Source organism: Artibeus jamaicensis, unplaced genomic scaffold (assembly GCF_021234435.1).
Source record: "Artibeus jamaicensis isolate MK-2021 breed Jamaican fruit bat unplaced genomic scaffold, CSHL_Jam_final contig_467, whole genome shotgun sequence".
In the NCBI taxonomy this organism is placed as follows: Eukaryota; Metazoa; Chordata; class Mammalia; order Chiroptera; family Phyllostomidae; genus Artibeus; species Artibeus jamaicensis.
This window is the reverse complement of record NW_026521845.1, coordinates 4,287,948-4,300,051: the sequence shown is the minus strand read 5'-3', so window position 1 is coordinate 4,300,051 and position 12,104 is coordinate 4,287,948. Positions and strand designations below refer to the sequence as shown.

At 35.2% G+C, this 12,104-nt stretch overlaps 1 protein-coding gene across 8 annotated transcripts in view; it reads right to left on the bottom strand.

Moving 5' to 3' along the window:
• KCNT2 (potassium sodium-activated channel subfamily T member 2) overlaps positions 1-12,104 on the bottom strand; it is a 197,967-nt gene that overhangs the window by 106,610 nt on the left and 79,253 nt on the right. For all 8 annotated transcript variants that reach the window (XM_053667314.1, XM_053667318.1, XM_053667319.1 and 5 more), the window contains 3 exons: positions 10,301-10,375; positions 9,035-9,118; positions 5,999-6,093 (listed from right to left, as the gene is read on the bottom strand). In XM_053667314.1, the coding sequence (XP_053523289.1) occupies positions 5,999-6,093; positions 9,035-9,118; positions 10,301-10,375 (254 nt within the window). The remainder of the gene's footprint in view (positions 1-5,998; positions 6,094-9,034; positions 9,119-10,300; positions 10,376-12,104) is intronic.

Below are 12,104 nucleotides of genomic sequence, written 5' to 3'. Positions count from 1 at the left end.
AATGTGGGCACTGAAAATTATACTAGGTAGGTCCACCTTCACATAGTCAGAGAAATGTGTACATAGTGCTAGCTCATCGATGTTAGCTTAACTTTCTTCTTAGAGAAATGTGGTTTATTTTTGAAAGGTCTTGTGAAGAATGTTGGATTTGAGTCCTGCTGTGAGGTTTGCTTCTTTACAAAACATTCTTCAGTGTCATCTTTGACACAAAACCATACAAAATAATTTCAGTGTTATGTAATTCTAACCCAAAATCTGATCAACTTTTAATCAGGCTTTAAAACACAGACTCTCCTGTACCCTCTTTCAAAGGACCAAAAAGTCTTAACTGAGTTGCTTACTTAAACAGATCCTATATATATAATAAAACACACCTGAATGACTAATCACCTACCCTGTGCTTTTAAGAATATTTGCCTCTTTTAAAAATATATTTAGTTATACAAGCTTTCCAAGCGTTGGCAAGGTTTCTAAGGAAAACATTAATTTGGGTGAAAGGAAGTATTGACACTGTCAACTTCTTCACCACCTGGTAAGTGTCAATTTGTATAACAAAATGTTTTCAGAGAAAAAAGTCACATGGCAGAAATAAATAACTTTAAATAGCCATGTGCTCCCTGGGAATCCTATTGCTATGCACAGTTACTGGAAAATTTAATTAGTAATGGCATTCTGTGCGGAAGGCAACCAACACTTTGACTTCATGCTTGTAGTTCAGACCTTAGCATTCACATCAGCCCACGCCTGGCACTTGGGTAGGTACCGAATGAATACCAATTAAATTGTTCCAAATCATCATTTTCATTTCCTGTAGAGCATCTGCCTAAAGCCTAATAATCCCATGGAACTTAAGGTAATTGGAGGTGTTTGGATTTCACACTGTCTAGGGAGAAATTGAGTTTTTGAAGTAATAATCAATCTTATATTTCTATTGTTGGAAGAAAGTTCTTATTCCCCTGGACATTGTCCCTGTGTCTATGCAAAACAAGGGTTAGTGAGTCCTGTCCTGAGCTATTCATCTGAATGACAGCCACTTACGCTGCAGTTAAGTAATTCAAAAAGAGTGACCGCCCCTCATCCTACACCATGATGCAGAGACAGGCATGTTCTTTAATTCAAAATAACTGGTGAGGAGCAGACTTTTCCGTAGAGAATCAGGATTTAGATCAAATGGCTGAAGCAAAGTGAAAATTTAGACATGAAAAAATTCAAAGAAAGAAATAGAAGAAAAAACTAAAATTCTTTAAAATTTGTAATCTTAATACCTTTTCTTAAATTATAGTTCTACTTGAAACAGTCATTGAAAGATCAACTGTAATAGAGATAAGAAAATTATAATTCTATTTGATCCTTTTGCTTGATTATTCATCTTATGTACCCAGGTTAATCATTCTAGGACATAACATAAATAATATCAGAATGGGTAAGACATGGACTATTGAACCACTATGCCTCGGCCCACACCTGAGCTCTCCTTTCTCCTGTGAACCTCAGACAAAATAAACTAAGGTCACCTTTGGTCTAGCCTTTCTGTGCCTCAGTTTCTTGTCTGTAAAATGAAGATGATAATATCTACCATAGAATGTTGTGCAAAATTAAACAGTTTAATAGGGGGGTGGAGAAAGAAAATTGCCCGGCAAAGAAGGTAAACTTTCAATATGGGTTAGCTATCGTTGTCACCATTAGGATACTTTATATTTTATTTATTTATTTTCAGAGAGAGGGGAAGGGAAGGAGAAAGAGTGGGAGAGAAATATCATTGTGTGGTTGCCTCCCATGTGTCCCCCACTGGGAATTGGCCTGCAACCCAGGCATGTGCCCTGACTGGGAATCCTTTGCTTCACAGGCCCGCACTCAATCCACTGAGCTACACCAACCAGGGCACCATTAGGATACTTTACAGTCTCTTTGGGAACTGAGGAATCGTGCCTGATGCTTCAGTAAAACTGATTTATCTCTTACCTCAACTCTTTTACGAAGTCTTCTTTCTTTTTCTTGAATTTCATTTCTTAGTCGGCTAGGCTTCACCATAATTTTTTTAATGAGACCCCCTACGTGGTACATTCTCTGTGCATGTGGTTTTCAGATTAGCGGTTTTCACACGGGCACAGCCAACTTGGCTGTTCTGACACTAATGTAAAAGAGCCCTTTGCTCAGAACTTTTCCTGTAGGGACCGTTCAAAGTTGTTGGTTCCTGGTGGGTGTACTTCGAGGAGTTGGACTTTTTCTCACTCCTCCCCCCTCATTTTTCACTGGGAAGCTCCTGTGGCTAGTTGTCTACACCATAAAATATAATAATGTTCCCCCTTCTGCCTGGTTAAGCCTTCAGCTGTACTTCTGGTAAAACGCAGTGTGAAAACAGCTTCCCAAGGTCAATGCCAATGTGTTCTACTGTATATCCCGCTGCATATATAACCTTCGTTTTTTCCTTTTATTCTTACTTCTGTAGTACTTCACCAAAATATGTGGGTAGCATACTTTCTACGTTCTTGTATTTCTGAAAATAACTATACAGGACCCTCTTAATTCACTGATGCTTTAAATTTTATCAAGTTTTAGGTCCTAAATCAGTTTTCCTTGGGGATTTGTGAACAAGGTTTTGGCAGAGGATACTACAGATAATAGACTGATTCTCATTCTCCTATAAGCAAATTTTTTCTTTCTTTCTGAAGTTTTACCATGGCCCAGAGCAGACAGATAAACATTTAAGGCAGGCCTACTTAACTGTTTCTTTTTGTAAATTCCTTTACTATTTTATGCCTCAGTCTCTTTATCTATAAAATGATGATAATGACAGAATTTACTTTATAGACTATTGAAAATTCAATTAGTTAATACCTGTTACATGCTCTGAAATGTGCCTCACCATAGTAACCATTTGAAAACGTTAGCCATCATTCTCAGAATTTGCATGTTTGAAAATAACAACACACTTAATGTCATATTTCAAAAGTAGCTTGTTGGAAACAAAATTTTAACCCCACACCAAGTTACCTAGATTTTCACACTAATAACAACTACCTCATTGGTATTTATATAGGTTAAATTATCACATTCTCTTTCCTCCCGAATGAAATTTGCCTCACTTGGCCAATTAGCCACCCCAAACCTTACTGCTCGCTTATGCAAAACTGAATTGGGACGAAAGGTTTCTGCCCCATCCAGTGTACCCTGCAGCTGGTAGTCAGTGGCCAGATACTCAGACACATGGACTTCCTGTCATTCATTTATAATATGAACCAAGCAAATGTGACCAATCAAAACTAAGAGTCAAATATGATGGCAGGAATACCAGTAGACCATGTTCTCATACTTTTTCCAAACTATACCACCCACCTCTGCACCAGCCAGTTCCCACACAGCTATTATTGCCTTCAAGTTTAATAGTCAAGTACTGTTAATCAAAGATGCACCAAAAATCCCAGATGCTTTTAAATTAAGCACATTAATAACATTTAACTACGTCGCAAGAAATAAATGAATACATTTCTTTTCTCCTGAAAGAAGGCTGAGAAAGTAAATTAAATGTTTCCCATTTGACTAAAACATGAACTATCCATTAGCCTAATAGATTTCTTTACGTTATAACTCTGTGAAATAATATAAAAATATGTAAATGTACATACCAAAATAAAAAACTAAAGTTTGAAGTAAATTTGATTCAAAATAAGCCAACAAATGCCTGAGAACACCCAATGAATTATAAATTAGGGTAGTTATTATTGCTCAGAATACGTTAATAATTAAGCTAAAGTCATGCACTCTCTTCCCACATGTGCCTGTTTACTTGTTTGTTAGAGAGACGCAGGCAGAATCCCAAGTCACAGCTGCCTGGGAAGTGGGTGTGGGTAACGGAGGGGGGTACAAGCAGACGTTGGGAAGGTCCGTCCAATTCCATTACAATGGCAGGAAAACCGATTCTGAGCACATTCCCTACAAAGAGAGGGGCGGCAGCTTCATTTGTATTTTGGATCGGTGCTGAGCATGTGTCTCTGGGAGACAGATGCTTAATGACGGTTCTTTGTAATGTTAACAACGATGGAGAGAAGAAACATTTCAAAACTAAGTCCAGGCTTTCCAAAGCAGGTAATTTTAAGATGGTGAGACTTGTGAACAACACTACCAGTGCTTCAAATATTAGTTCCTGAACCTTTGGGGGCTTAAATAACAATGTACATATTAAAAGTTCTGATTTTCAAAAGCATCAGTAGCCTTGCTCTAGGATTTAACAACAGTTAATTATGGCTGTAATCACCACAATGTATAATATATCTGTGTATATAGATATATTTGTATATGTGTATGTATATATTTACATATATGTATGTATGTATGTATTTTACATTCTATGAGCTATACACATATACATAGATAAATACATGCAAAATATACACACTTCTATCTGAGATATCTTTCATTTATAGGCCAGGCAGAAAAAAATAATGGTAATTTCTACTTTAACAAATTTTCCACATTGTTTAGAAATCATTTGTTTTATATTTTGTAATTTTCTAGCAATGGAAGTATTGGTCTGTGTACACATGTATACAATTTTTAATCTTAAGTACTTTTCCCTAAGTAAAATGGAAAAAAACCTCCTAAATAATTCAAATAATCTCCTTACCTCAAAATTAAGAATTTTTAGTGACATTAAAAGGGAGGTCATTACTGTTAGTATTTCATATTTATGAAGTTAGATATGGACTAGGTGAGCAATAAAAAAACAATCTGTGAAAAGTGAAAAAACTTTTTAATAAGATGGCATGGTGACAATTTCAGAGGGATACTTTATGTTTAAAGACGTAAAATATCCTCAAATGTTTCTTTTTAAATATAAAAGTATGCCATGAAATATAGTTTAAGCCCACTTAATAGACATATTAGCCACATACTGATGCAAATGGGCTGTCATACCTGTATTTCCAAATTGAGACAATCACATGCCACATAACGACATTTAGTCAACTGCAAACCAAATATAATTTTTCAAGCCATTATAAATTATTATAATGGCCTAAAAAATTCCTATCATCTAGTGATGCCATAGCCAGTTAACATCATAGCATAACTCATTATTACTGTGATATTCACACAGTGATGAAATCACCTGACAGCAAGTTTCTCAGACCGTATCCAGTTGTAAACGGGGCATGAATGTATTTAAATCCATGTGGGAGAAATAGATAAAAAAAATGTACTTGAAAAGTAACTAAATAAAATTTAATATTAAAAAAAAATCCATGTATCTATAGCTCTACTCATAGCTAGTTCAGTTGTAAGAGTGTCTGAGCACATTCTTTTTTCAGTGCTTCCTAATTAGCTTGTTATCTGTCTCAGTAGGTCAAACCCAGGGCAGGGCACAACTACTCATAATGTGTAAGACTCCTACAAAGCAGAACATTATTCTACCTCATTTTTGGATATTCACATTATTTTTCTAGTTATGGATCTGCACGAATCCATACAGGCAGAGCTCCATTTCACGTGGCTTGCATTTTAATTGTCAAAGCAGGACCTTCCAAAAGAAGAAATAACCGTTTTCCTTGAGATCTACCCTGCTTTCTGCCTGCTTGCACATAACCATGTCACCCAGAGAAGGCACAGGCAGACCCCGTGACAGGCAGTGACAGCTTTCTCATGGCATTTCCACTTTGAAGACTAGAAAAACAAGGCACCTCCATGTCAGCGGTTTAAAGGAAAAATCCGTGTTTGACATCTGTAGCACGCAGGGCAAACTCATGTGTTGGTTGTTCACAGCATTGGGGAAAATGCCAGAGAAACTGTAAATATCAATACCACGCCACAGAAGTGCTTCCTTGCTTTTTCTGTAAGACTGAAGGATTCCACTTCTATTTCTATGGATGATCCTTCCCATTTCACAGTGAACGTCGATTGAATGACTGATTTTTATCTGATTATTAATTTAAAAGGCCTATAAGAATTTTTTAAACTATAATTAAATAAAACATAATAAAAATACTGATTTGTACAGTCTTACCAGGTGAAGATAAGGCATAGCAATGTAGATATTAAAATCAAAACTTGATTAAACATTGCAGACCCCGTGCGCTGGATGGCTCTATGCAGATCATTCTAAAACAAGACAGAAAAACGTATTTTAAATGTTGATAAGGATTAAACATTCATGAGTTCATTACATTTATTACTATGTATTACATTGCAACTATCTTGTGTCTACTCAGTACACATACTTTAAATGTATATGGTAGCATATTTTCATGTTTGCCTGGGTCAAAATAGATCTTACCAAAACGTTCATGTTATGAAGGCAATAGACTAGAAGGACCACCAAAGCATCAAATTTTAGTTATTCACTTGACAAACATCTGAAAACACCCCCAAAAAACATCCCCAAAAGCCCTCTGGAAGCATAATCTTTCATGGCCAATTTCAATTTTAAAAGATCAGAAAATAATATAGTCAATCAGGGAAAAAGTAAAAGTTAGGTCAGACTACTATCAAATCTTATTCCCTGAATCAGGAATTCCTTCAGACAATTTATCATTAAAAAAGTTGAATAGCCATTGAGCAAATATTTTTAAGTTTAATTTCATTACTGTTAACAGAATTGTGAACTCAAAATATATGTTTTTATCTTTGCAATTGAAAAAGACATTAAAAATAATAACACTCAGTGTTGTTAAAGATGCAAAAATGAGCACTCACTTTTATTACTGCTCATGCAATTTATTATCATTCTTGATGAAAATTTGGGAATTCACATCACAATTCACAAGTATGTCCTTAGTAGTTCACTCATTCATTTATTAAGTATTTACTCAATAACATAATTTAAAAAAATTAACTACATGAAAATAATAAAAAATGGAAATCAATGATTTGTTTATTTTTATTACAAAATTACATTTATTATATAAAATAATAAATGCTCATTACCATCAAAATAACTAAAATATGCAATATAAAAATAGTTAAGTAAATTGATCAGAACTATGTAATAGATTTAGATACATCCATTAAAATTGACTTGAAAAGGAATATTTAATGATATAGGAACTTGTTTACTCTATACTAGTATATGATAAAAATTCTAATTATAAAATTAAACATACAATATAATTTAATGTATGATATGTTTATGTGTTAATATAAAATATAAGGCATACATTATTAGTATTCAGTGTGATAGATTTGTAGGTTTTCAGAATTTTTACTTTCTAGGTTTCAGTTCATCTCAAATTTTTTGATAATAAACTGTTAAAGGTCTTAAAGTCAATGTAACAGGAGATAACTTCACCAACATAAATTCCCAAAGAGCCAGCATTTTCTCTTCCTCCACCACACATTTAACCAGAACTGTTACATTAACAAAACACTAAGTTGACTAGAACTTCACCTCTCAACCCTTGCTTTCTTTTAACACAGGTGTTAATAAGCAGAAAAACCAATGAAATTGAGCAACCAATGAAAGCATGAGAAGCAAAATCTAGAAATATTGCAATGGAAAATGAATCCTAAATTAGTGTTGCAAAGCCTTCCTGTTATTCTCCAGAACTGACCATTTCTCCCTTGGTTAGGTTATTTTTTCCAACAACAAACAACACAATTTAGCACAGAGGTTTATTTTTTTCCAGTGCATTCCTTTCATCAACAATTTAAGCAATGTCTATTTGGTGAATTTTTTTTTCTTTTTGAACAGTGAAGGCAGCTCAGTATTTCTGCAAACAACTCCACAGGCCACATTCGCCCACGGTTTGGCCAGGCATCTCCAGGAGATTCCAGAGGTCAATTAACATGGATGTTTAGAAATATTCATCCACTGATGAATTCTCAAATGTTATCCAAATATTACTTCTGGCCAAAACTTTTTGTCATAATTTCTGTTAAAAAAACTACTTAAAAGAGAAACAAGTCTACCTCCAGAAAAAAACATTTCATGGCCTTGTAGTAACATTAATAAGATTGAGCCCTCACTATGTTTATGTATATATGTACACGCATTCATATTTGTTTATGTATCTGTAATTTTATTTAGTTCTCACAACCAGCTTGTAGAGTGGGTACTTTGATTCTCTTTTGAAGATAAAGAAATTAAGTCACTTGGCTATTCTATCAGAGTGATTAGCACTTAGTGGACTTACTTTAACATGTATAGAATAAAAGACCAGATAGCAAATGTCTTACAGCTCACTGCTAAGCAAGTGCTGATCCCTATCATTAACATATTCTGTTCAGAGTTATAAATCTGTCCTTTCAAACAGGGTCAGCCTCGGGCACACCCTGAATTTGGCATCTTTGACTTTCTGATTTTGTTTATCCCTCTGAATATCCTATTCACAATCCAACCAAATCTGAAAAGATGACTTGTCATGAGGGTCCTCTACCTCCTATACAGGGTGTTATAAAGCCCCACAGATTTTTACAAAACATGAGCCCAGCAGAGTCAGGAACAGTTTGATGCCATGACTTCCTGAACCCTTAAAACCAGGGGTCCAGTTACACATGTATAGGTTATTTGTCTGAAAAAGTTATTTGTCTCCAGAAGACGACTCCTGGGACCAGTCCAAACAGCAGCTGGCTGTGGTGTGGTCATATTTAAAAAATCTAAATCATTTTGGTTCACCAGTTCAGAGGGTCTGAAAAGGGTAGTGACTTGGCCACGTGCGTGTTTTGCAAGTTCTCACACTATAAGGACACAGGCAGACTGGTCACGCAGGGTCATTAGCTTAGACGACTCCACAACATGTCACTTTAATTATCTGAAGGCATTTTACCAAAATTCTTTCATTTTTACAAACACTTAAATGATGCTATTTACTAAGATACTATATTCATTTAAAAGAAGTTAAAAATAAAACATTTAGATATTTAATTGGAACTCAATACATTCTAGCAGTATGAATTTATATTTTGCAGGGAAAAATAGAATGAAAAAGTAATGAGGCAAAGACGTCAACTCATTTTCTCTCTCTGGTTCATCTGAACACTGAAAGTAAGAAATAACAAAAGATGGAAGGGTATGTTTGCGTTTGCATATCGTTTTCATACTTACAATCATATTTTCCAAGGCATGTTTGGCAAGCCAGCAGTTTAGAAAGACTGGGACAAAGAGATTCCTTAAGGAAGGCCAAAATATCTGAAAAAAATAAATAACTACACTCTTATCTCAAAGCAAGGAATCATATCTGGCAGATTTAAAAGAAATGTAAAACAGAAAAATGTACTCAAAACAATATAACAATTTAAAATATGTGACAAATAATGAATCTCATATTATTAATAAAATGCAAGGAGCAGATATGATCTTTTCATTCATTGTCTCATTCTTAGGGAAAAATTCTTTGGAGAATTATTGTAGAAGCACAAAAAAAATAATAAGCTCTCACTGGACGTCAGATGTAACTATGCTAATTCTCCCATTAAATTTTTACTGTGACAGTTTAGAGTAGACATGGCCTCTTTCTTCTTTGCCATTTGAGGGGGAAAGCAGGACAAAGAAAGAAGCCCCCCCCTTCATAACATTGCCACTCACGCTCAGGAGACAGACATTCTAAGTGACGCTGGGGAACCATGTTTAATTGGAATTAAATTTACTTAGCCATTTCATCTAATTCCAGTTGCTCCTCTAGATAAATTACTCGAATTAAAATAATTGTCAGAAGTGAGCAACAGCTTCAAATGTCTTCTTATTTTCATAGTTTTCCAAATAAAACTCAAAGTGTTAGAAAGCATAGTCCCTGCAGACATTATTACAACCCTATCAAACAGAAATTAAAACCCAATTTTGTAGTGGAAACATGCACTTGAACAAAATCTTCGTGTCTTCATGAAACTGGTAAGCCATCAAGCTGATAAAGAAGCAAGTTGCTGGCTGTTGGCAACTTTCTTGTTAAAGAGAGAATTGGACCTAGTAAACCCTGTAGTTAAACTAGAGATGAATATATTCTCAGTCTGAGAAATGTTTACAAGTATGTGGTTCTACATGGTTTCTATATTTTTTAATTCCACAATATACACAAGAAATGGAGTCATTTCTAGTCTGTTTAGACAATACTGGTACTTGTTTAAATGGCTCTGCTGGACCATACATTTCTAAGATGCATCTCATTTTACCATTTTACTGAATCTCATTAGTGTTCATTTAATTTCACAATCCAGCTAACCAACAGATTTCACTGTTTATTTTCTGGTACTATGATTCTAACCAATACCCAACTTTATTGATCAGAACTAAATATTTTTATTAGCATTGAGATTTAAAGGCTTCACTGAAATCTAATGACAAAATCATTTTTCAAAAGATGATTTTAGGACTTACCGAGATAACGAAAGGAACTGCGTTAACTATTTCCAAGATGAAAGGTACCCGTAAAATCTGTTCCCAGATGTTCCCCTTTCAAGAAAGAATGAATAAAAATAAAAGTTAATTACACAAAATCCCATTAAAGAGAGAAAAAGACAGCACTCAGAATTTCCCTGAATCATACAAAGGTGTAGCAATGACTTTTAAAGATTATTTTTCTAAATGTAACTGTGCCCTCTGAATTTTGTGGTAAGTTTAAGAAGCAATTCAAATGTTGCAGCAATCCTTGAATATTGCATATAACACATTGTGATCATACCATAATATTTGATCAAAGAAAATTTACCTACGACAGGCTAATAAAACTTGTAGAATCCATAAAAAGTGACTATTATAATTTTTACTATAGTAAATATATTTGCATTGAGAAAGAGAAACAAAGTTGGATGTATCACACTACCTGATATCAAACTATACTACATGGCCACAGTAATCAAAACAGCATGGCACTGGCAGAACAGACACATAGCTCAATGGAACAGAATAGAAAGCCCCGAAATAAATACATGCCTTTATGGTCAATTAATATTTGACAAAGGAGACAAAAACATATAATGGTGTTGGGAAAACTGGACAGATACATGCAAAAAAAAATGAAACTAATCACCAACTTACACCATACACAAGAATAAACTCAAAATAGAATAAAGACTTCAATGTAAGTTGTTAAACCATAAAAAAAAACTTACAGGAAAATATAGGCAGTAAAATCTCAGGCATTTCTCAAAGCTTATTAAATAGATTCTAAACACACTATGTGTTAACAATGTTCATCAATATTAATATTGTTTTGATGGTAAAAAAAAACCCATAAATGAAGGGGATTTTAAAACCTACCAACCCATGTAATCAGGGCTGGCTACACAATTCAAGGGGCCTGGTGCAAAAGCAAATGCAGGGCTTCTTATTAACAACTTGTGAACAGCTGCCAGAAGCTGACATCAGAGCATTACACCAAGCCCAGGGCCCCCACAGCTGCAGAGAGGACACACCCAGGAAGTCCACCCTGATATACAGTCCTCATCACTGAAACTTTCTGGAGTGATGTCCAATGAAGCACAACTCAGAACTTTCTAAAGCAGTTTATCTTCGATGAAGAGATCTGCATATTAGGAAATCTGTTTGCAATCTGACTCCCTGTAATTTCCAATTCTTTTCAAACACTGCCTATAAACTTAAGACTTTCTTCATCTTCTTTCAGTCTCAAAGGCTTAAAACATTGCAGTGATGGAAAATTCCTGCACGCAGTGATCCAGGAATGTTCTAGAATTCCATCCGCTAAAATATTCAGCGACAGGCTTTTTTATCATTAGCTTGTCTCTCATCTCCAGACTGTACAAAAAAAAACAAAGGCAGGAAGTGCAGGTAGAAGAAACGGAAGCAGTGAGAACTAACTTCTCTGTGTGGAGTTAGTGCAGGGGCCAAGTGGCGTCTGCCAGCTCCTCAAGTTAAGTAAGAAGTGCTCAAGTGACCCACTTAGCTTGGCTCACACGGAGAGACCATGTAATATTGACACCTGTGCCCGAAACATCAGACATGAGGAGCCCACAGGTAGGAAGAATGCTGAGGTGTGAACAAAGCACCAAGTCAGGCCAGTTTTAAGACAAAGGGGCCTGTTCTTTGGGAGACACGTACAGACCCTAAAGAATCAAACCTGTGGTCACTTGAATAGGATGCGCATTTGAGAGGGCTTCGTTTGGGATTGAACTTGCTCTACATTTAGGATTCAAAAGTTGTCTAAGGAGTGTTGTCTTCAAAC